The sequence below is a fragment of the Rattus norvegicus genome, chromosome 13, assembly GCF_021556685.1.
Source record: "Rattus norvegicus strain SHRSP/BbbUtx chromosome 13, alternate assembly SHRSP_T2T, whole genome shotgun sequence".
Lineage (NCBI taxonomy): Eukaryota > Metazoa > Chordata > Mammalia > Rodentia > Muridae > Rattus > Rattus norvegicus.
In genome coordinates this window covers 70,088,611-70,115,150 of record NC_141546.1, presented here as the reverse complement: position 1 = coordinate 70,115,150, position 26,540 = coordinate 70,088,611, and the positions used below count along the sequence as shown (strand labels likewise).

Here is a 26,540-nt window from a genome sequence, read left to right as displayed (position 1 = left end):
TGAAGAAGGGTTGACTGTGGTATATGTGGCCCATCACTGAACAAAGCCTTACTATGTAGTGAATGACTGGTTTGTGGATAGATGATCACTACATTTAATCTTTTATAGCTAGATCTAACAATGGCATCTGATTACTGAAGCATTCTCTTAACTTGGATTCTTCATTTTCTACATTTGTAATATGATAATTAAGATTTTTTAATAATTTGGAACCACAACAGTTTTAAAAACAGACTTTTTTTTTTTCAACACTGTTTTCTGTGTAGCCCTGGTTGTCCTGGAACTTGATTTGTAGACCAGGTTGGCCTCAAACTCACAGAGATCCACCTATTTCCACCTCCCAAATGGAATTAAAGTTGTGTACTACCATGCCCTGGAAAAAAACAGATCTGAAAATAGGAATAAATGATAGATTTTGTTCAGAATTGTTTTATTATGTACCCCCATTGAAATGTTAAAATCTTTATTATAATAAAAATACTGCAAAGGGCTCTAAAGACCATTTAGTTTTAATTCCATCCCTTACATGAAAACTTAAGTATTTCCTGGATGGATGTGGTTACATGGTGTTATTTTCACATCTGCCCATTATATAGCCTTCCAGTCGCAAGTGCTGATGCGACAGGAGACATCAAGGATTTAGAGATGGGCAGCGCAGACACTTGCTTTATCTTCGTAGAGCCTAAAACCTAATGGTGACTTTTTCTTCCTGTTTGAGATAAGAGTCTCACTACATTTCAGGTCCACTTAGAACTCACTGTAGATACCAGGTAAGATTCAGACTTGTAAACCTCTACCTCCATCTCCACTGTGCTAGTTTCCCAGGCACTGTACACCACACGTACGCTCAAGGTCGGACTTTAAGTTACTGTGTGTGCATTACGCTGAGGGGAGTGCATGGGTAGAGGACCACTCTGTGGGATTGGTTTTCTCCTTCTGTCTTTATGTGAGTTTCAGGGATGAAACTCTTGCATGTCAAGCACCTTCACTCACTGAGCATATTATCTCTCTGGTTTCAGCAGTGGCTTTTAAATGCATCCTTCTGTAAAGAAGGAATGTAGGGAGTTTTGTTCCTTTGTAACCTTTCAGACTAGGTTTTTGTTGTTGTTGTTGTTGTTGTTGTTTTTAAATGTAGCCCTGGTTGTCCTAGAACTCCCTGTTGATCAGGCTGGCCTTGAATTCAGAGATCCACTTGCCTCTGCTTCCTGCACTGGTTCAGAACCAGAGTTTTAATAGGAGAATTTCATATAATATATCAGAGTCAGAGAGTGTTGCCTTAAGGTATATGTGTTTTAGCTGACATTTGAAGGATGAATTAGCTAGGAATAGCGGGAAGATTTTCATGATAAAAAAAAAAAGTGTAAGTGAAGATCTGGAGTTGGGAACATGGCACACTGAAGACCTCATACAGTTCTAGTGGGAAAGCATCTGTCCTTTTCTGCAGGACGCTAGCTTGGGTCTGAGTGTTGAGAAATAAGGAACCCTTTAAGGTTGAAGCTGGGAGCACCTCTAGTGATGCTCTCTTCTGTAAGTGATGTAGAGGAGGCAGACAGCAGCACAGTGGAAACAGAGAAGAAAACCTAGGAGCACCACGAGACATCTGGGCCTCCTGTAAGCAAAGAGGAGATAATGAGGTATTGTACATGCAAAGGCAATAAGCAGTAAACATTGGAGCTGTTTAGTACTGCAAGCTGATAAGGCAGAGGAAAATTTGAACTGTCTAGACCTAACCAGGCGTTTTGTAAAACAAAGTATTTGACTTAAATTACTTTGCCTGTTTGTTTCATTCCCCTCTCTGCCCCTTTTTTGTTAGGAATTAGCATCTTAAAATTATAGTCAGATACACTAATACTGTAGTTGCTTGACTTTTGACGAGCTTTTATATTTTTAAGTAAACGTAACAGTAAGATTGAGCTTTTGTTTCTTACAATTTATGGATTTTAACCTATGTAGAAGTTGTGCTCCTATTTGCACAACAGAGACAGCTCTGAGTTATCCTTTTGTAGTTGCACACATCTGCACATAATCCCATCAGCCACCGAGGTTGTTCATTACTAGTTTTGTAGGAATAACGTCGAGCAGAGGAGTACAATATTTAATTCCAATTCTTGCACCTTTCATACAGCTTAACTCCTTTGAGGTTTGGATGGGAGCTTACAGCAGTAACTCAGCGTGTGTAGTTGTCACAGCATCCCATTGATCCACTTACCCGCTGAAGGACATTCGGTTGTTTAGAGTTTTCAGTGGTTGTGAATAAGGCTACTTTAAACATTTATATGCGTGTCTTTATAGGAATTAATCTTATTTCCCTGGATAGTCAGGCATGAGAATGCTTGGTCATTTGTTGAGTATATGTTTAGTAGGTTTTGTTGTTGTTTCTAATCAGAGTCTCACTGTGTAAATGCTACCAGGCCCACAGCTATTTAGACCAGGCTGGCCTTGAACTCAAGGAGATCAACTACTCTGACTCTCAAGTGCTGGATTAAAGGTGTTCTCATCCATGAGCTCAGGAAAGCCACCCTTTGCTGCCCCGTGGCAGTGAGCTGAGCGCTCTGGTCTGCTGATGCTCACTTGTCCCAGGCACCACAGCCCAGTGAAGCATTGCACTACTCCTCTTAGGATTTCAGCAGTCTGGAGCAGTGCTTTCTGGGGTAAATGAATGATTTTTAAACAGTTCAAGAAAACTTAGACAGTTTTCAGGCTATTCAATGTTTTACATTTAATTAAAAAAAAAATCCTTAAAGTCTGTCTAGGACTCTCTGGTTAAGAGTACATTTTGGTGGTGTCTTTGATTTTGTGTGTTTAATTTTTTTTGGATACTCATTTGCATAGGTTTTGTCTTTTTCCAAAGAATTCATATTCTTTTGCTTACTTGAAATCATATTAATGCTCTATATCTTATTACCTACTTTTTAAAAACCGGATGCTTTCTAAACATTAAGCAAAAGATCTGATTTTATGGAAGAGTCAGTGAAGGTAAGAATCTCAGCCCTTCGTACTTGAGTACGCCCTTCCATTTTGTATTTTATTAACTTAAGATCAATCAATGAAGCAAAAAGTAGGATTAAGTACCTTCTCTTCTCAAATAAAGGACAATCTTGATTGGAACAACTATGTTCTGTTTTAGGCCTTATCAGATATAAATACATGCTCACACATCAGTCTTCTACAAAGAATCTGGGAGCCAGGGGTTATATAGTCCTGTGTCTTTGGCAGAAGTTGCCTAACCATGGACATTAAGCTCTTAATTTGAACTTCTCTACACACAAACAGATTCACTTGGTGACAGAAACTTAACCCAGAGGTAGATATCAATTCTTCCGCATGGATTCAAGGCTTATGTATATTCAGGTTTGGCAGTAAGGTGTGCTCTTTTACTGGAAAGCTGAATGACCAAGTAAAATGAAGGTCACTGAAAGGTTATTATGGCAGCACATAGAATGGAGGATGAATGAGTGCGAACAGCAAGCAGGAAAGAACATGTCCACTCCGTCCCTAGCAGTGTGGTCGGTGAAGCGCCTTCAGAGAAAGCGTGTCGATAGTCTGAGGTGAGGTGGGTCCTTACCCCATTGAACCCTGTCTGGTCTGGGTGGCTCTGTCACTTCGCCAGCAGTGTCTTCAGGCACCTTTGCTGTCAGTCCTTTGCGTCAGTGCTCGTTACACTCGCAGGGGTTTCCTCCATGTTGTCAGCTCCTGAACATTCTCCTTGCTCTTTCTTAGTTACACATTTAGTGAGATGGTAGCTGAAACACAGCATCACAGACTCACTAACTTAAACAATATACATTTATCTGTCACAGCATCACAGACTCACTAACTTAAACAATATACATTTATCTATCTAGTTTTGGATGCTGAAGTCCAAGATCTCAGGGTACCAGAAGTGGCTGGGTTCTAGTGAAGTAAGTCTCTCTTCTTGGTTATGTCGTCACATGACATGTCCTTGGTTTGTGCCAGCAGAGAGTAATTTTATTTTTCCTGTTTTCTAATGTGAGTTCTATCCTTTTGATCTTACCCAAACCCAATTAATTGCAAAGGCCCCACTTCTAAATCATATATTGGGGTTTGGAGTTCAACAATTGAATCTTTGGTGGGCAAGGCCCCAGCACTTTTAGGCATTCTGTACTATGAGGCTCAGTGTCTTTACCTTCTACTAGTCATAATGACTTTCTAAAATTGCTTCAGACTTTATTATTAGTCTAGCCTAGTCTCATTCCTCTTAGTTCTTCCTACTCACATCCTTCAGTTTCTCCTTCATACCTCAACTGCAATGTCATGTCCTCTGCAAGACTTGCCTGAACTCTTCATTATGGGTTAGCGCCTTTGGGCATGTGTTCTCCTGTCCTGCACTTTTCTTCCATTACTAAAAGCTCTTCTGATTACTTACTTAGTGTATGTTTTCTCTTAAAGTACAGGGACTGAGTTTGTTTTCTCAATCACTGTGTCCCTAGTCAGCAGGGCCGTGCTTGGCACATAACCAGCATTTGTGGGTAGGAGGAAGCCTGTTATTATTTGCTTGTGTATACTAATCATTCATGTGTACAAAGCTTCTCCTCACATGGATAGGATTTCCAAAATGGAATAGATGATCTTCCACACTGTTTATAATGTGCTGGCAATATAATATCCATTATTCTTTCAAGAAATATAATATTTATCTCTCTAGTAACCATATAATACTTATCAAAGGATTTATGAATGAGTTTGGAGAAGGAGCTCCATCCATTTCAATATAAGATTCATTTTCCAATCCTCAGCGATGCCATTTTATGTTTAATATTTGTAAATATTAATATTGTTTTGATGTAGTACATTCTAATAATTGTGTTAGCTCAGTGTAAAAGAAATTTTAATATTTAAAACATAGTAAAAAAGTTTTGGTATTCAAATTTTAATTCATATGAATATTTAATACCCAGGAAATATGATGGTTCAGTAAATGACTAAATGTAAAAATATATTAACATAAAATTTGTAATCTAAATAGAGTGGAAATATAAGTTCAAGAAGACAATATATATGGATTTTAGTTCTAAAGGATTGTTTTCATGTGTCTGGCAAGTGCTATGGGTGTTTATGCAGTACTGACTGTTGACACAAGGCCTTAGGCTTGCATGGCAAGTACTCTGCTGCTGATCTGTGTCCCTAGTCCTTTTATTTATGTACTTGAAAGTAACAGTGAATTTTGGTAATAGTGGTGAAATTACTGTGGCATTTAAAGTCCATTATATCTTTTCTCCAGTGTTATTTTAATCACAATCCAACAGAAATTACATTGTTGCTAACTACTTAAATGTGTTAAAAATCCTTTGTCTTAGCTTAGAAATGTGGAAAATATATCCAGAAATCTCTTAGGGGTTACAAGAGTAAAAAACTTGTGAACGTCACTTGGCTCACCAGCTCATTTTACTGTCAAGTGACGCCGTTTGGGATATATTTGTCAATATTTTCACATGGGATACTTGTTCATTTAGCAGACATTAGGCACACATTTATTAACATAATTAATATTTTACATTGTATTAAAGCTACTACAGATGAGATTAATTTCATTCGTTACATATCACTAGTATGATTTCAAAGACTTTTTGGTCTGTGTTCTGCCAAGAATATTTAAAACCACATTTGGTTAAAACTTTATGTGATAAAACCTCAAAGACAGACTCAGCTCAGAGATTCCTGTTTAGAGCCACAGAAGCCAGGCAGAATTCAGATCGGATTGCACAAATTAGCAATTTAAATTATGGAATAAAAAAGTTGAAAATAAGAATTTTTGAGATTACCTATTCAAATTCTACCCTTTTAAAGAGAGAATATAGAGAATTATTAAATGCTTAGGCAATGGACAACAAAGACTGTTGTGAAAAATATTGATTTTACCTGTAAAACAGCTCTTAATTTGCAGTAAAGAGAGGATTTATTCTGTGTGGTTACATTGAGAAAAGAAACTGATAAACGGTTCGTTGACAACAGTCCGGTTACCTGCACCCCAGCCCCGCCCTGGAGAGTGGCTTGTGAACCGCTCCACTTCCATAGTCTCCCTCATGATATTTTCTGTGCTGTGCCTGATTGGTCTTCCCTAGCGCTCATTTAGAAAATGTATCTGCTCATAATTACCCCTCTGTGGTAATCATTTTTCTCAAAAAGAAAGCTAGTCTTCTTGAAGTCCTGCCTGGTCAGGCCCCGCTTGCCTCCTAGCTTCCACAAGCACTGTGGTTCCCTGGTCTCCTCACAAACTCATCTCGCAGATTCACTTTATCATCTCTTAGATGCTGCCCCAGTGACTGACTAAATATACTGCAGATTTCGTCTCTGAGGACACTTCTTTAGAGACCCCATGTCTCTCTCCAGTCCTTTTAGACTTGATGTGGTCTCACTCCTGGAGCTCTTTTAGTTTGTTTTTCTCTTTTTTCTTTTCTTCAAAAATCAATACTGACATCACTTGGCATCTTTTCCCTAAGTAGGCTGTACTCTCTGAGAGCAGAGTTAATACGGTTTGCTCATCACACCCACCACATTGCTTGGTGTGTAGGAGGGACCTAGTATTGTTGAATGAATAACTCCCAGTCGATTCCCATTTCTACTACACCAGTGACTTTAGAGTAACATTTTTATCTTTGGAATCTTATTTGCAATATGCTTTTTATAATTTATCCTCCCATCTGTGGATGTAGTGTAGTTTCTGGGAAAAAATAGAATTTCAAGTTAGTTATTTCTAGTTAAAAATTTCACACTCTTAAAAACTCCAACTAGTTTTCTTAAAAGCATGAAACCAGTAACACTAAGTATTCTTCCTATTTTTGATTGTCATATATAAAATTTTTAAAGCTTTCTCATAAGAATAAACTAAGAGATTACGTGTAAACTACAATGAAAATGCAGAGGTAGTCATGGTGACATTAAAGTTAATGCCTCCAGAAGGAGTATTCTCTAGGGTACTGACCTTGGAGACTTCCTCAGGACTGCATTGTTAGTGTAACCCCGGACAGCAATAGCCCAAGTACCCTTCACTAGTTTAGAAAAGCTTTCTTGCTGTAAAACAGTTTTTCAGCCTCACACATTTGGAGGCATTGTTTGCAAGGGCAGGGAAAGATTGCTGTCTTAGACACTGAAGGATATTTTGGCAGTATTCTTGGCTTCTACCCATTAGAATATAGAAATTAGAATATAGAAACCTGTTAAGTCAATTGTGACAACCAAAAAGTTCTCTAGAAAGCAGATCTTCCACTACTGAGAATAATACCTTTAGTACACACACACACACACACACACACACACACACACACACACACACACACACAGAGAGAGACAGACAGACAGAGAGAGCACAAGCGAGAGAGAGAGAGAGAGAGAGAGAGAGAGAGAGAGAGAGAGCGCGCAGGAGGTGAGTGCGAGAAGGCTCTGCAGATAAAGATGATCACTTCCAACCAGTGAGCCTGACTTGGGTTCTTGAAACCCCTATGATACAAGGAAAGAACCAACTCCCTAAGTTGTATTCGCCAGTTCCAGCTTGCTTCAGAGGTCCTTTTTCTGTCTCCTAGCCGCTGTGGTAAAAAGCAAAATAAATTGTCATAATATTAATATAATTTCAACATCTACATTTCAGAAATAATATATGGAGCACATGCTGGTAATATGTTTGACATTGGACTTAAATGATGGAGGCAAAGTCCTTAGCCTAGGTATCTCACAAATCTGGAAATTAGGACTGTTCTTTGTATAAGAATATCATGAAACACCAGAAAGGAAATGGAATTCACAGAAGCTGTGAGTTGTGGTTGAGAGGTTTGGTGTTGATCTAGCTAACCCAGGTACTGCATTAAAAGAGTAAATGATATCTCTTTGGTATAAAATTAAAGTATTCCTTAGAGTGGTTGCAAAGCACTTGATTTCTGAGCAGCGGTAGTTGTTTGCCTTGATTGAAATTCTTAGAGAGCATGGCCAGCTGGGTGAAACATTGTTTGTCACCCACCATTGTGAAGTAGGTATAAGACAATTGTAGAAATGTAGAAATCAGGTTCTCTATATCAGCATAATTGACTGCTTAACCCAGAGGAATGCTCTCTGAATTTTTATCAGTTCTCAATTTTTTTTGCACACTTCACTTTTTCCTGTTATGCTAATGCTAATCAGCAAAAGATATATTGCTATGTCTTACCAAGATTTGTACTTTTTTTCATGCTAGCTCTCATTGAATTAAGCTTAGGGCTTATGTGTTTGTGTTGGGGGGGTGTGATTAATTATCAAGCTTAGGACACATTTGACTCATTTTATTAAGTCTGCTCAGGCTGCTATTACAGAAGGTCACAGGCTAGATGGTATAAGAAAAAGACATTTATTATCTCATCATTCTAAAGGATCAAAGATGAAGATCAAAATACCACAAGGGTTGGATTCTGGTGAAGCTTCTTGGCTTCAAGAAACAATCCTTAGCATTGCCTTTCCACTGTGTGTTGGGGGAAGGAGAGAGTTCTCCAGTGCCGCCTCCTCCTTTTTTAATTGGATATTTTTTATTTACATTTCAAATGTTATTCCCTTTCCCCATTTCCCATCTATAAGCCCCCATCCCCTCTCCCTCCCCAGCCACTTCCCTTCCCGCCTCCCCACCCTGACATTCCCCTACACTGGTGGGTCCAGCCTTGGCAGAACCAAGGGCCTCTCTTCCCATTGGTGCCCAACAAGACCATCCTCTGCTACATAAGCAGCTGGAGCCATGAGTTTGTCCATGTTTACCCTTTGGATGATGCTTTAGTCCCTGGGAGCTCTGGTTAGTTGGCATTGTTGTTCTTATGGGGTTGCAAGCCCCTTCAGCTCCTTCGGTCCTTTCTCTAATTCCTCCAACGGGAACCCCATTCTCAGTTCAACGGTTTGTTGCTAGCATTCGCCCCTGTATTTGACACACTCTGGCTGAGCCTCTCAGGAGACAGCTATATCAGGTTCCTATCAGCATACACTTCTTGACTTCATCAATACTGTCTGGGTTTGGTGGCTGTATATATATGGGCTAGATCCCCAGATCGGGCAGGCTCTGAATGGCCATTCCTTCAGTCTCTGCTCCAAACTTTGTCTCCATATCCCCTCCTATGAATATTTTTGTTCCTCCTTTTAAGAAGGCCTGAAGTATCTGCACTTTGATTGTCCTTCTTCTTGAGCTTCAGTGTGTTTTGTGGATTGTATATCTTGGATAATCTGAGTTTTGGGCTAATATCCACTTATCAGTGAGTGCATACCATGTTTACTTTTTTTGTGATTGGGTTACCTCACTTACGATGATATTTTCTAGTTTCATCCATTTGCCTATAAACTTTACGAAGTCATTGTTTTTGATAGCGGAATAGTAATTCATTGTGTAGATGTACCACACTTTCTGTATCCATTCCTCTGTTGAAGGGCATCTGGGTTCTTTCCAGTTTCTGGCTATTATAAATAAGGCTGCTACATGAAACTCAAGAAGGATGACCAAAATGTGAATGCTTCGTTCCTTCTTTAAAAGGGGAACAAGAATACCCTTGGGAGGGAATAGGGAGGCAAAGTTTAGAACAGAGACTGAAGGAACACCCATTCAGAGCCTGCCCCACATGTGACCCATACATATACAGCCACCCAATTAGACAAGATGGATGAAGCAAAGAAGTGCAGGCCGACAGGAACTGGATGTAGATCTCTCCTGAGAGGTACAGCCAGAATACAGCAAATACCTAGGCAAATGCCAGGAGCAAACCACTGAACTGAGAACAGGACCCCCGTTGAAGGATTGAGAGAAAGGACTGAAAGAGCTTGAAGGGGCTTGAGACCCCATATGAACAACAATGCCAACCAACCAGAGCTTCCAGGGACTGGGCCACTATCCAAAGACTATACATGGACTGACCCTGGGCTCCAACTGCATAGGTAGCAATGAATAGCCTAGTAAGAGCACCAGTGGAAGGGGAAGCCCTTGGTCCTGCCAAGACTGAACCCCCTAGTGGATGTGATTGTTGGGGGGAGGGCGGTAATGGGGGGAGGATGGGGAGGGGAACACTGATATAGAAGGGGAGGGACAGGGGTTAGGGGGATGTTGGCCTGGAGGCTGGGAAAGGGAATAACAATTGAGATGTAAATAAGAAACACCCAATTTAATAAAGATGGAGGAAAAAAAAGAATGTTTGCAAAATAAAAAAAATAAATAAGGCTCCTATGAACATAGTGGAGCATGTGTCTTTGTGGTATGTTGGAGGATCCTTTGGGTATATTCCCAGGAGAGGTATAACTGGGTCCTAAGGTAGTGCAATGTCCAATTTTCTGAGAAACATCCAGATTGATTTCCAGAGTGATTGTACCAGCTTGCAATCCCACCAACAATGGAGGAGTGTTCCTTTTTCTCCACATCCTCACCAACATCTGTTGTCACCTCAGATTTTTATCTTAGCCATTCTGAGTGGTATGAGGTGGAATCTGAGGGTTGTTTTGATTTGCATTTCCCTGAGAACTAAGGATGTTGAACATTTCTTTAGGTGCTTCTCAGTCATTAGGTACTACCCCATTTTTTAATAGGGTTATTTGGCTCTCTGGAGTCTAAGTTCTTGAGTTCTTTGTATATATTGGATATTAGCCCTGTATCAGATGTGGGATTGGTAAAGATCTTTTCCCAATCTGTTGGTTGCCGGTTTGTCCTAATGACAGTGTCCTTTGCCTTTCAGAAGCTTTGCAGTTTTATGAGGTCCCATTTGTCAATTCTTAATCTTGGAGCATAAGCCATTGGTGTTTTGTTCAGGAAACTTTCTCCAGTGCCCATGTGTTCAAGGCTCTTCCCCACTTTTTCTTCTATTAGTTTCAGTGTATCTGGTCTTATGTGGAGGTCCGTGATCCACTTAGACTTAAGCTTCGTACAGGGCTATAAAAATGGATCAATTTGCATTCTTCTACATGCTGACCTCCAGTTGAACCAGCACCATTTGTTGAAAATTATTATCTTTCTTTCCAGTGGATGGTTTTAGCTCCTTTTTCAAGGGTCAAGCAACCATAGGGGTGTGGGTTCATCTCTGGGTCTTCAATTCTATTCCATTGATCTACCTGCCTGTCTCAGTACCATTACCATACAGGTTTTATCATTATTGCTCTGTAATACTGCTTGAGGTCAGGGATGATGATTCCCCCAGAAGTTCTTTTATTGTTGAGTATAGTTTTCGCTATCCTGGGTTTTTTTGTTATTCCAAATGAATTTGCAAATTGCTTTTTCTAACTCTATGAAGAATTGAGTTGGAATTTTGATGGGGATTACATTGAATCTGTAGATTGCTTTGGCCTTTTTTACTTTATTAATCCTGGCAATCTATGAGCATGGGAGGTCTTTCCATCTCCTGAGATCTTCAATTTCTTTCTTCAGAGACTTGAAGTTCTTACCATACAGATCTTTCACTTGCTTGGTTAGAGCCACACCGAGGTATTTTATGTTATTTGTGACTATTGTGAAGGGTGTCATTTCCCTAATTTTTTTCTCGGCCTGTTTATCCTTTGAGTAGAGGAAGGCTACTGATTTGTTTGAGTTAATTTTATATCCAGCCACATTGCTGAAGTTGTTTATCAGGTTTAGGAGTTCACTGGTGGAATTTTTGGGGTCACTTAAATATACTAACATATCATCTGCAAATAGTGATATTTTGACTTCTTCCTTTCCAGTTTGTATCCCTGTGACCACCTTTTGTTATCTGAATGCTCTGGCTAGGACTTCAAGTACTATATTGAATAGGTAGGGAGAGAGTGGACAGCCTTCTCTAGTCTCTGATTTTAGTGGGATTGCTTCAAGTTTCTCTCCATTTAGTTTGATGTTGGCTACTGGTTTGCTGTATATTGCTTTTACCATGTTTAGGTATGGGCCTTGACTTCCTGATCTTTCTAATACTTTTAAATGAAGGTGTTTGGAACTTTTGTCAAATGCTTTCTCAGCACTTAATGAGATGATCATGTGGTCTTTTTTTCTTTGAGTTTTACATAGTGGATTATGTTGATAGATTTCTGTATATTAAACCATCCCTGCATTCCTGGGATGAAGCCTACTTGATCATGATGGATGATCGTTTTGATGTGTTCTTGGGTTCGGTTTGTGAGGATTTTATTGAGTATTTTTGAGTCGATATTCATAAGGGAAATTGGTCTGAAGTTCTCTTTCTTTATTGGGTCTTTGTGTGGTTTAGGGATAAGAGTAATTGTGGCTTCATAGAAGGAATTGGGTAGTGTTCCTTCTGTTTATATTTTGTGGAATAGTTCGGACAGTATTGATATGAGGTCTTCTATGAAGGTTTGATAGAATTCTGCACTAAACTCATCTGGTCCTGGGCTTTTTTTGGTTGGGAGACTTTTAATAACTGCTTCTATTTCTTTAGGAGTTAAGGTTTCTTCTAGTCCTAGGGCTGAGGAGATAGCTGCCAGGTTAAGAGTGCGTACTTCTCTTGGAGAGCACCTGATTGCTGGATAAGTGGAGTAAGAAGATGATGAACCATACGTAGGTGCTTTGGTCCTGGACCTCTTACCTTTTTTGTTTAAGGCCTGTCAGACAATATTGGAGGACAGCTTTAGAAAGAATGAAAAAGCTTCAGAGTATGCAGACTCTTTGGGGGGCTTTATCCACCAAGGCACAGTGATATCTGTCAGTCCTAGGAGAGCCTTCTCCCCACCCCTGCCCCTCTTTTTAGCAATAATAAAATTAAGAACACTCAGTTGAAATCTACAGATTTCTGCTTCCTCTTTACAGTTCTCCTTGGTCTATTACAAAAATGCCCAACTCAGCAGCAGGCACATTCTGCTATTGGTCAGGACACCCTGATTCATGGGAGAACTGTGTTTGTCATTCCCACCATTGATTTGGACCACACAACCCATCCAGGCTTCAGCCAGAGCATCAGCAGTTACTCCCGTGGCCATTCGGGAGAGAGTACAAAACTTGTGTTCATGGTCCTTGTTAATGAGTTTCTGATGGTTGGTGGCTAGGAAGGAGATACTCAGCCTTATCTGACATAACTGACCCCCTTAGAGGCGTATAACTAACTGGACCCATATCTCTTCCTGTTCATTATTAAAAAAAGATGAGTGATAGCTGTACAGATAACATTCTTTGTGCAGATTCCTTTAGAGTGTTTTTTCTATGAGTAGGATTGAGCATACTGAACATTTTGATAACTACTGCCAAACTATCTTCTTATAGAGACTACAGATTCACATAGCTATCGACGGGGTGCGAGAGTGTTGATTTACCCTTATCATTGCCAAAGCGATATTACTATTTTAAAATCACTCCCAATCTGACGGTGAGATTACATTTTATATTTTTTTAGATCTTGAATTTATTTGGAATTTTGATGTTGAGTCTCTTCAGTTTTTTTCAGGAGGGGGGTGGCTGCTTGTCATTTTTCTATGAAGTGCTTTAATTGGCAGATTTTATTAAGAAATTAAAAATCATTTTACTATTGACTTATAAACATTTTTTAAAATAAATTTTGCATGGGTGTTGGGGATCTGAACTCAAGTGTTCTTACTTGCCAAACCATTTCCCCACTCTGAGTATAAATTTTGAATATAAATCTTTTATCAAATGCTGCACATATAAAATTCCCTCTCCTGCTTCTTTTTTGACTGCACTTACGGCATTTTTAAAATGAGATAGTTCATTTTGTAGACATGTTAATCATTTATTTATGATTTCCGTATTTTGTGTAGTATAATCTATTCTTTTATGTGCAAGTCTGTTTGGGTCTATGTTCTGTCATTTCCTAACCTTCGACCAGTGGTTTGCCTCCACTTCCTGTATGTAGCAAGTCTTTGGAATCCAAGAGGACAGTGGCAGCAGCGTTCATTGATTTCTTCTGCACAGCTGACCTGGTTATTGTTACTTCCGGTGTCTCTTCTTGGCTCTCAGCTCTGACTTCCCTGTGTTGCTGAAGTCTTACTGTATTCTGTTCCGATTTGTGGCCTTTAAGTTGTGTGTGAGTAGAGATAACAAACTGCTGTACTTTAGAATAGCCATTGAAGTAAACAAACAGAATGTTCACAATTAATGCATAGGCAGATGTTTTTGTTTCCAAGTTCTTGGCAATATGTTACACAGTTGATGTTCCTGAATATGTAACTTCTATATAAACTTTAATGTGTTTAAGATTATTGTTAAGAATAGAAGCTAGATTTAAGTTTCCTTGCTGGACTTTGCTACGTTCATTCATTGTAATGTTAGTAGAAAAGTGCAGAAAGTATAACCGAGCCCCTCTCTGCTCTGGTGATTTCTTTAACAATAGGTAGTAAAATTAAAATGAAAAATATAGGAAAATAATTTATTGCTCTTATTTTCAATTAGCTGGAGCAAAATGCTAGCTATTCCAAGCATAGCATCTGTCACCATGGAATTTCCTTAACTCAGGGTCAGCTTCCTTAAAAAGCTGGGGTGGGCTTTATGCTTTGAGAAGAAGATGATTCTCAGTGGCCTTGAGCAGCTAGCCTTGTTATACCTTAATTGCTACGTTTACATGAGAATATAAAGTAGCCGTGTATTTCTGAAGAATCAATACAACATTCCAGAGTTATGCTTAGACTTAAGTTAAATAAATGGATTCGATAACCTTTTAAAAAGTTCTTTTATTGTATTTATTATTGGGGGGGGGGGCACTTGCCACCATGTAGAGAGCTTGGAAGAGTCTGTTCTCTCTCCACTTGGTACCACAGGAACTATCAGTCTTGGTGGCCAGCACCTCTGCCCACTGAGGCATCTCACTGATCAGATATGACTGGCAATCCTTTAAAACTGTCAGGCTCTTTTATCTCTCTTTAAAGTATTTCTAGTGCTCTGTGTGTGTGTTTGTGTGTGTGTGTGTGTGTGTGTGTGTGTGTGTGTGTGTATGTGTTAGGTGCATTGTGTTTCCTAGGGAAATACAATTTCATTAGTTTTTACCCAGGTTGAATATTTAAAGGTTTCTGGGATTGCACTAACATTCTAAGGGTCTTGGGGATGGAAAGGAGCCTATTCTTTTTCTATACATCGTAAGTTAAGGTACTATTCTAGGTCCAAACATGGAAAGTTTCTGTATTTTGGTTAGCATCCAGGAAGTCTAGTCAAATCTCACATGGAAAAAAAAAATGGTCTTGGATGCCCCTGAAGCTCTTTATTTTGCATTTCCACATAGTTTGTTGGTCTAAGACGAAACTCACAAAGTATATCCAGCCTACAGAAAGTCATAGAACATTGGCCCACCTGATGTTTAAAAATACCTAGATTTATGCTACAGATATTTATGATCCCAGAAGACAGAATGCTCTGACAAGCCATATGGACACACAAAGTGACTAGGTGGTATTTCTAGGAGTCATCCTCTGACCTGAAGGTGTCAGCTGTCATCACCCACTGAACAGGTGACTTTTTGAGTCATTATGATACTAGGATCCTTCTGACCAACACTGTGGACCATCAGACCACACCACCTTCTCTGTACGGCTAAAATAAAAACAAGTGAATACTGACATAATATAAAATAAATCTAACCAATTTTTTTGGAAACACTCTGCACTTTCTTTTCTTTATGTCTTCACTGTATTTTTTTCTTCTTTGAAACATTTAATTTTCCTTTTGATTAAGTGAGTTCTACTCAGTTCAACTGCCAGCCCTTGAACCTTCTTGATAACTGCCTCCCTCTTATGAAGTCTTAGAGCATCTCTCTTCTCGATGTGGTGACCTTTATTATAGCAGTAGTGCGCCTGCATTGCCCTCTTCCCACTCCAGGTACTTATTTGTATAGACATCTACTTGGAGTTTGGAAGACTAAGAAAACTAGTCTTATCTTTAACCTACTTTGTCCAGTTGACCTAAAATTGAATGTTTTTTCTTGCTTTTCAGTTACAGATGAGGATACAGTTAAGAGATATTTTGCCAAGTTTGAAGAAAAGTTTTTCCAAACCTGTGAAAAGGAACTTGCCAAAATCAACACATTTTATTCAGGTGAGTAGTCACACAGAGAAGACACATCCTGTGGTGCCCTCAGACTTGTTCAGTGTCGTTCGAAGCTACCTTATGCTAGCTTCTGCTGCAATGATAGGTTTGTTTGGATGGATTAAGGACGTGTCTGGCATTTTCGTGCCTACACTTTTATATAAAGTTACCTAGGTCCCCTTACAGTTAGAAGACCTTCAGAGTTATAGACTTGATTTTACCTTTTTATAAGTTTTTATTGCTACCTCCAGATTATTGCTTAGGTTAACTTTATGTCCTTTCATTGGCTAACACACTATCTGCATCTCTTTAAAGTACTGGTCCCCAGAGTGTCATCTGCACAGTGCTATTGGAGTTTGAGAAAAAAAGTATTAACTTGTATTTTCGTATGTGCAGCTTGTTTATAGGTTTGTGTTTACTGTACTGTAGAGATTAGTAAGGTGATGTCCTTATAGTGGATCGCCTAGAACACTGCCTTAGGCATCACAGATCTTGTGGAGCCTAGATGATAATTAGATAGTTTTGTGGGTACAGTATCAAATCCGTGAGTTAGATTCTCAGAGATTTCATCCTGTATTCCCTCGTACTTTGCGGAATTTACCCCTTCCTGCTATGAATCACCTACTGGAGGTAATGATCAATAATGAATTTCTACTCTTGGCAAAGACTTTGGAAATACCCTTTAAAGACTTAGTACTATCATACTCATTAACAAACAAACAAAAACAACACCCCCTGTCCCCCTTGTGTGGGTTAGTCCAGGGATGACTACTCTTTTTCAAAGGATGAGTTTTTTCCTCCTATCTTGTATACAGTTTTTGGAATCATCTTACTCAGATGATCTCAGCAGCCTCCAGATGGGCCTGATTGTTCTTTTTATGGCACAGTGGGAGATTGGATGGAGAGGTGCCAAAACCCTAAAAGGCTAAATCCAACATTCTTTTAGGTGCCATTGTTTTTCAACATCAGCACTGCTGTGTCTTCTGCAAAATGGATTTTTGAGCATCTGTTATCTATGGAGTTTGATACTCCTATGTATTTGCTACTCCTGAACTCTTGGTTGCTCCCTGAGAATGGAGATGTCCATCTCCCATTTAAAGCTTTATCTCAACTTTCTGCATAACCTTGGTGACTTAATTACCTGTGTGGACAGTCTGCTTTGGGTTCCACTCTACTTTGACTTATTTCTCTCTTGGCCATACTTGGCCAGAATTGTTCTCCTCCACATTAATAAATCTCAGTGTAAGCTTCTATGACCATATGTCCCAGGATGTTTGAAAGCGTGAAATGGATAGGTCTGCAAGAAAGAATTGTGCAGAAAGAATTGCAGTGTCCCGAGGACACATGTGACTTCCTGTTTCAAGGTAGATGGTTCAAGGAAGAACCAGCCACAGAATCAGAGAGAAGGACAGCTATTGTGGGAGGTCTCTGTGGTTTGAATCTTAACTGCCTCTCACAAACTCGTTCCTGAGGTGGGGTGCTGTCTTGAGTGGCTAAGGAACCTTTCAGGATCATGGTGGATCATGGACAGCAGAGCAGGCCGCTGGGGTGTTTTTGATGGTCACTCTTGGCTCTTGGTTGTAGTCTACTTTCTCTACTTCCTGCTCCGGGTGACGTGAACAGTCTCCACCTCACACTGCTCTGCCACCCCTCCCACTGCTGGGCTCAAATCTGAGCCCCTGAGCAAGACAGATCTTACCTCCTGCTTCTGTCTTGTATTTTGGTTGCCATGATGCAGGAGGAAGAGAATTGGAAAGAGTGGGTCTACATTAGGACAATGCTGTTAGGTAAGATCTAAGGCTGTAAATGAAAAGCATGTGAGGTCAGGTCTACTAATGTTTTTCGTTCACTGTGATGTTTTTAGGAGGGCTCCCTGATCGAATCTAATTGGTAGTTTGTGTTACAACAGTATTTCTTAGTTTACAGAGAAAAATAAATATCTCCTCTTAGTAATAAAAAAATTTATAGAAAAAAATCTACTTTATGACTAAGCATGCAAATATACAGATGTTCTCTCTTTTTTTTTTTTTTTTGTTGGTTTTTTTGTTTTTCAAGACAGGGTTTCTCTTTGTAGTCCTGGCAATCTTGGAACTTGCTCTGTAGACTCAGAGATATGTCTGCCTCAGCCGGGATTAAGGCGAGCACCACTGCACCCTGCTACACCTTCATGGTTCATGAGTACTTAAACGTACCCTTGAGCATGAATACACACGTTTTTAATCGAACAGCACTGTATCTGCTTTTAATCTATTTTGTTTTTATACTTTTCTTTTTCTGATTGATTTTTAAGATGCTGATTATAGTCTACTAAATTGTGTGTGTGTGTGTGTGTGTGTGTGTGTGTCTCGTGTGTGTCTGTGTGTCTGTGTATCTGTGTTTTAAGATAAGGTATCACTGTGCAATTCTGACTGACCTAGAACTTGCTATTACATAGACCAGGCTGGTCTTGAACTCACAAGTTTGGACTAACTTGACCTTCAGAGTGTTGGAATTAAAGGCATATACTAACACAACCAGCCCAAATTGGCTTTGAACGCTGGTCTTGACCCATATTGTGTTGCAAGATTCAGTTTAAAACGTGATATCTTTGAGTAGGTCAATTTTCAAAAGTTTTTTTGGGTTAGCTATTATTAAATTTTTTTGGACGCTGTGGGTTAATGACTTATCTGTGTGTATTGGCAAGGCCATTGGGGTACAAATTGATAGTTACTGACTGAATTTTTGCCAGGTCAGGAAATGGTAAGTAATATGAAAACATGGTTGGCAGAAATAGAATTTGGCAGTTGTTGGAGACAGTATCACTTTCCTCCCTATTTAGCAGCTTCCCGCACTACAGATTGTCTTATAGACTCCGGTCCTCAGAGACTCAGGTAACTGGTGAGTTTTGTTAAGAATTGAGAGGAGATCTCACTGTTTACCCAAGGATCCGTCCTCCTGACTGGAGCTTTGCAGTAGAGCTCATTTTTATCAGCTCACCTTCATCCACTTAGATCTCAGCAATTACTTAATACCTGAAAGTGGTCAGCCTTAAGTGACTGAGCCATGATCCAAACCTTCCAGTTCCTCCCAGTTTTGTGTCTAATCATATCCAAAAGACAAAAATAAATGTGCTAGTTCCATCAACTGATTGCACTTTGAAATTTTTAACCTTAAGTTTTTGTTTTAGTTTACTTTTAAGATTTAAAAAAAATGATTTAACCTTCCTAAGCTGACATATACTTGCTTATAAAATAAACAAATTAATTCTACTTGTTAAAAGTAAGAAGCCATTTTCAATTGAAAACCTGACATAAATTATTTTCTTATTTCTTATTGTATGTTTTTGTTTAATTTTAAAAGGGCAATTATTTATATTTATAGAAAAAGGTTTCCGCAATTGAAAGACCATGGGTAAAGAGGGAAGTTTTAAAAATGAGGGACCCCAATTTCCTAGATAAACACAAATATGAATATCTTCAGTAAAATACTTGCAAGCCAAATTCACCAGGACATTTAAAAGTTCATGCATGATCAAGTTAGTTTCGTTTCAGGAATGCAAGGATGTTTCAGTATAAGTAGAATTAAGAGCCCCAAATCACATGATCATTTCAATAAATGTAGAAAAAAATCCTTTGATAAACTTAAACATCCATCCCTTCCTTATAAAAACCCTGAATAAAACAAAGTAGCAATAGAAGGATCATACCCCAGCACAATGAAGGTGGCATACGGCGGACCTGTACATAGCCAGTATAGTAAATGGGGACAATGAGCATTTTCTCTAAGTGAGAGGTGGGCATCTCTTACTCAGTGTGGACTCTTAGCCAGACCGTTAAGACATGAGAAAGTAAACAGGATGCAAAAAGAAAATGAAGTCAAATTGTCCTTGTTTGAAGATGATATAGTCCTACACTGGAAAGACTTTAAAGACTCTACCAGAATTCTTGGTTTGATAAATAGAGCAAAGTAGCAAGATATAAAGAAAGCATTGAAAAGGTAGCTATTGTATAGCCAGTAGTGAGCTCACTTAAAAAGAGCCGGGGATACAGTCCCTTCATAGTTACCTCACATCAGAGAGGGTGGGAGAAGAGGGGGTGTGAATGTGAGAACAGGACAGGCATAAGCTTACTGCACACGCTGAAGCTCTGCAGTGAAACTCTGAAACCCCAAAGAAAGACAAGACAAGATGGATGTTCTCTTATGTTCATGAGGTAGCAGATTTATTACTATTACTAGCAGGTCAGACTTGCCAAAGCAGTCTTTACACCCAGTGCAATGCTATCAAAAGTCTAATGCCATTCTTCACAGAAATAGAAAAACAATTGTAAACTTATGTGAAATACAAAAGACACCTGTAACCAGAATTTTGGCTACGTTGAGGGTTCCTTTTTCTTCCACCCTTCTCCACCTCTCTTCTTTTCTTTCAACCACCCCACTCCCAACTACTTGTTGCTGATGGGGGATATTGAGTTCCTTGAAGCAAATTTGATCTTCATTATCAGGATATCTAATTATTATTATTATTATTATTATTATTATTATTATTATTATTATTATTTCTCCTCCTCCTCTTCCTCCTCTCCTTCCTCCTCTCTTTCTTCCTCTCCTTCCTCCTCTCCTTCCTCCTCTTCTTCCTCCTCTTCTTCCTCTTCTTCTTCTTCCTCCTCCTCCTCCTCTTCCTCTTCTTTCTCCTTTTCCTCCTGCTTTCTTTTCTGTGCGTGGCTACTTAACAAATCACAATCCATAGCATCCAACTACCAACCAGCCAACAGCTCCCCAGCTCCTGTTGTAGTATAGTATTTATGTAGCCTCTGAAGATTCCCCAGAATTCCAAACATCACACACTCCCAAAAACTATCTGCAGCTGGCAAAGTCATGCCCCTGCTAGAATACAAGGCAAAACATAGTCATCAGCTGTGGACAGTATGAAACAGCCCCATATCCCATACCTGGGATTAAAATGAAAACATTCTTATAATATTTCTGTGTTTTTAAGGAAATGAAAACTCTCACTAGACCCCAGTATACAAAGCCATCTGAGTGAAAACAGCAACCTATAACGTTAGGTAAGGTAACTGAGCTGCACTGATCAAATGAGATAGCACAAAAATTGATGGAGAAAATGTTCAGCAGCTTCAGCCGCCAGTGAAATGGAAATTAAAACTAAATTTAGATTGCATTTTACTCCATTCAGAATATCATCAAGAAAACAACAAGTGTTGGTGAGGATGCTTAGCTAATATGGAAATTAGAATGGAGGTCTATCAGTAAAACTTAAGACTGTGTGGTCCAGCTCTAACATTTCTGGATATACACCTAAAACAGTCAAGTTAGCTTACACAGATACCTGCATGTACATGTTTACTGAGGTACTACACACCAGAGTTACAGTCATCCTGGGTGTCCATCAGCCCATAAAATGTGATGCATATGGTAGGTTATTCACAAGAGAAGACTGCTCAGACATGGGGTTAAAACAATGGAAAGTCCTTTTTAGTCAGCCAGCAGCTATAATAGGTGTTTGGGATCCCTGTGTGGCCCTGAACCTTTCTCACGGTGAGCCTTTAAACACAAAAACCGTGTTCTGGGCTGATATACTTCTGGGCAGTTAACAAGGACAGTTAGCTAGAAACAGAACTATAGAAGCCAAGAAGTACATTTTGAGACTTTACCAGAAGGGGTTTTATTACTGTGAACAGACACCAGGACCGATGCAACTCAGAAAGGCAAACATTTCATTGGAGCTGGCTTACAGTTTCAAAGGTTTAGTCCATTATCAGTATGGTAGGAAGCATGGTAGCGTGCAGGCAAACACAGTGCTAGAAGATCCGAGAGTTTACCTCTTGATCTGAGGTTAGCCAGGAGGAGACTAGATTCCACAGTCTTTGAGCATAGGAAACCTCAAAACCCACTCCAACAGAGGCATACTTCTTCCAACGAGGCCACATGTATCCAATAAGGACACCTCCTAATAGTGCCACTCCCTATGGGCCAAGCATTCAAACACATGAGTCTATGGGGGCCATAGCTATTCACACCAACATTTAGATGTGGATGGAACAGGCCTTTGTGTAAGTGTTGACAGGTGGTGCTGTCTGCGTGCTGAGGTTACAGCCTGAGTGACACACTCCGTCGTGGAGTCATTGTGCTGAGGTCTCACAGCCTACTAAAGCTGGGCCCCATTACAATACACAAACACAGTGCGTTTAGGTCTTTTGGTATTTAAGGTGTGCAGTACCAAGTGTTCAGAGCCCAAATGAAAGCAATATAAAAATTGCATATAATGCAATAAGAGTAACTGTATTAAATGATTATAGTGGCCCAATGTAAGTTTCCCTTGCATTTAGAAAATTCAGTGAAGTCTACACTAAATTAGTGAGATAGTAACATTGCAAAGCTGGTAAACAATAAAAATAGTCTAAGATACTAGTTATATTTTATATATTTTAAAGGATTAATCTTTAATTTTTACAACAATGTAATTGCTTTGTCGTTCTAGCAAAAACTAAGTTCATTGGAGTAAATACATATTGATTTTTATTAGCTGGTTACAGGGGTGGTTTAATTGATCCTGTATATTATTGAAAACTTACCAATGTAACGACCTGCTCCTAAGTATCTAGGTGGGCCCAGTGGTAGTGGGGATTGTACCTGGGTCAAGAGTAGTCTTTACCTGGTGAGTAGCTGTGCTGCCAAGAGTGTGGTTGAATGTTTGCATTATTGGGTATGCACGTGCGTACTAGGAGCTAGGAGCTGTATTGATTTGTTTCAGTGAAGGTGCTGTGTCTAGAAGAGCAGCTGCTCTGGGACAAAACACTTGGTTAACAGTAAAATCTGTATTTCCCAAGTTATCCAACTCTCTACAAAGTCAAGTGTCACCTTAAGTGGCAGTGTACATAGGGATCACCACCCTTTGTCTTTCAGCTGTGTGATTGTGGCACCTTTAAAGTTTTATTGTGATATTGGGAAGCTATGGGACCTGACACTTAGCTCCCTGTACCGCATTTTCTTACTTCTGGATCACAATCAGGCTGGAAATCTTACTTGTAGCCTAATATCTATATGGTTGCCCGTTTTGGGACTGAGAAGGGCCATAGGGTGAGTCGGTAGGCCAACTGTGTGCTGTGAGCTAAACCTGGGTATGTACTTGATGGTTTGAACATTGGTTTGACTGTTAAATCACAGTAGTGTTTGTGTCAGTTCATTGTTATCATAGGCATAGTTCTAAGACAGCCCTCAAGCACAGAATTCCTGCTATAAGATTTTTTTTCAGGAATAATCAAGGTTCCAAATTATTTTTTTATTTAGTAATGATGATTATTCCAGATTAGTCTAACTTGTTAGGTGAGTCCTTAAAAGGGACTGAGCTAACCCTGGGGGGTGTGGTGGGGGAATAGAAAGTAAAGGAGGACTTGACTCAAGAGTTTCTCCATTGGTGACTTTGAAGATGTAGAGAGGTTAGAGAGGTCTCTAGGAGTTAAAAGCAACCCTCCAGTGACCTTCAACAGAGAAGTGGTGATCTCAGTCTTAAGGCTACAAAGAACTAAATTCATCTACATCCCAGTGAGTAAGAAAGAGGAACACGAACTCTAGATGGCCCTGAGCTACACGGAGCTATATCATGCTTGGTTCATTCAAGTAACTAAGTTTGTAGTGATTCGTTATATAGTAATACAAAACTAATACAAAAGCCAGTGCCTGTAATTCTAGAAATGTCTGGAAGTTTCCTTTTCCTCAAAGGCACAGTCATTCTAGAAGATGGCCACTAGGCCTTTTGAGGAAGGATTGGGAAAAGGTGTATCATGTTTTACATTGAGAATGGCAAGAGCAGTCAACTGCTGTGTTTCAGTCAGGGGTCTAATTGTGTGTGAATCAGCTCTGGGTCTGAAAACACGTGCTCAGTTGACTAAACCAGCTGTCACTAGACTGTGCAGTGAGCAAGCTATATTCTAATAGTTTGCCCATTGTTTCATTCCTAAGAAAAACCTTGTTCAATTAACCACAGCTAAAAATCTTGTGGCTGAACCTTTCTAGTTAGTGCTTCATCCAGTTGCCTTTTATGATAAGCACGGCCACTTTGGTTTTGGTGGTTAAACGCTACCACCTCACCCTTCTATTCCAGAGTCTTTTTGTTGCCACTGAAATCAAAGAACCATGATGGGTTCATGACTGTGCCTATTCTGTGGTGGAAAGCAGACTCAGAGCTCTTCACCGACACAGGTGCTTTCCTCAGTGACTTACTTCCTACTGAAGGGATTTTTCTGGGCCTCCTGGGAGAGAATGTAGTTGGTTTTAGAGATGGAGAGAGTGATCTCTGGGATCTGTTTATAGATCCCAGATCAATGGAACTATAAGGATGGATTAAGTCAATTTGGAAAGAGCAGTGAAACCCGATTTTAGTTTTAGTATAGTTTAAAATCATCAGACAAACATGAAAAATAAATTATCAAGCATATGAAAATGAAAGTCAGGTGGTTAAGAACAGAGATGAATTTTGGGAGCATCCAATAGAAATAGCTTCTGAGAATCAATCATGCAAAGGAAGCAGCAGTACTAGAGAATACAGAAAGACTGAATGTATAATAGTCTCGGGGCAAAGAAGGCTGGACTCTGAGAGGATGGGTCATAGAGAATTCCTTTTTATCATTATTGTCTACTCACCACTATTTGCCAAGTGCTAACTCTGCTCCATGGCATTTTTACAGTTCATTTAATCTTTACAAGTACTTTTTAGGAGAGTTGTTATATCTTTACTTCACCTGTGAAAAGCTTGCAAGAGTTGAAATAAACTGAACTAAAATTATAAGAGTGATAGCAAAGAGTTTAACATAAATCTGCCTAATTCCATACACTAAATTATGACCTTAGAATGTAATTTTAACAAGTAATTGACCTTCCTACCAACTGATACTGCATCTGTGAATCAACCAATACATTTAGGAAAACAATCAGGAGAGCAAAAGGCATAGCTCAGCGGTAGAGCATTTGAGTGGCATATATGAGACCATGGGGTCCATCCTTAGCACAGCAGATTGTGTGGGGTATGTGTATATGTAGAGACCTACATAGCCCCCACCCTGATTTTGTTCCCTGGAAAAATTGAATCTATATTGAGGATGTACCTACAGTTTTTTAATGTCATTCTCTAAACAATACACTATAACAAGCATTTACATTGTATTAATATTGCAAGTTAGAACTTAAACCTTTTTCCCACTCATGATACCTTTTTTTCATTTTTTTTATTAGATATATTTCTTTACTTACATTTCAAATGTTATTCCCTTTCCCGGCTTCCTATTCGTCCCCATCCCCTCCCCCTCCCCCATACGGTTATTCCCCCCATACTGCTCCCCCCCCCATATTCCCCTGCACTGGGGGTCCAACCTTGGCAGAACCAAGGGCTTCCCCTTCCACTGGTGCCCCAACAAGGCTATTCTCTGCTACATATGCAGTTGGAGCCCTGGGTCAGTCCATGTATAGTCTTTGGCTAGTGGTTTAGTCCCTGGAAGCTCTGGTTGGTTGGCATTGTTGTTCTTATGGGGTTGCAAGCTCCTTCAACTCTTTCAATCCTTCCTCTAATTCCCACCTCCAAAACATGTCTCTCAGGAGAGATCTATATCCGGTCCCTGTCAGCATATATTTTCTAGCTTCATCAATCTTATCTAGTTTTGGTGGCTGTATATATATGGGCCACATGTGGGGCAGGCTCTGAATGGCTGTTCCTTGAGTCAGTGCTCTAAACTTTGGTTCCATATCTCCTCCTATGGATATTTTTTTCCCCTTTTAAGAAGGAGTGGGAGCATCTCCACATTATGGACATCCTTCTTCTTGAGCTTCCTGTGCTCTGTGGATTACATCTTGGGTAGTTCCAGCTTTTGGGCTAATATCAACTTATCAGTGAGTGCATACCAAGTGTCTTTTTTCTGTGATTGGGTTACCTCACTCAGGATGATATTTTCTAGTTCATTCCATTTACCTATGAATTTCATGAAGTCATTGTTTTTAATAGCTGAGTAGTACTCCATTGTATAGATGTACCGCTTTTTTTTAATCCATTCCTCTGTTGAAGGGCATCTGGCTTCTTTCCAGCTTCTGGCTATTATAAATAAGGCTGCTCTGACATAGTGGAGCATGTGTCTTTGTTGTATGTTGGAGCATCTTTTTGGTATATGCCCCAAATTTTTACTCAACTTAAGATATGTAAAATAGGATGGCAGATAACATATTTACTGGTAATAAATAATAAATAGATTTTAAAACAATACTTTGATTCATTTTACCACTTGTTAAGGATGAATACTGATTTGTATACTAATGATAAGTGTGCTTACTTAACTGTTTCTAATTAATTGAATCTTGGCTCATTCTCTGATACTGTAGGAAATAGAGCAACCTTAAAATTTTTCAGCACTTATCAACAGTTTATAATTGTCTTTAATGATAATTTATAGTGACTTTATAATTGTCAACAATGACAATGACTTGTTTCACATTAAATGTGTAATAAACAATGGTATAAGGGCTATCTTAGAAATTGTTAGAAATTTTTCTTAATCTCAAACTGAAATCAATTTAATGATATTTTAAAAATATGAATTCTTCCAGCCTAGTC

General features: G+C 39.3%; 1 protein-coding gene across 1 annotated transcript in view; it reads left to right on the top strand.

Annotated features, from left to right (window-relative positions):
- Positions 1-26,540, top strand: part of Xpr1 (xenotropic and polytropic retrovirus receptor 1) — a 139,317-nt gene that overhangs the window by 57,819 nt on the left and 54,958 nt on the right. The window contains 1 exon segment of the mRNA NM_001105992.1: positions 15,854-15,955. Coding sequence (NP_001099462.1) covers positions 15,854-15,955 — 102 coding nt within the window.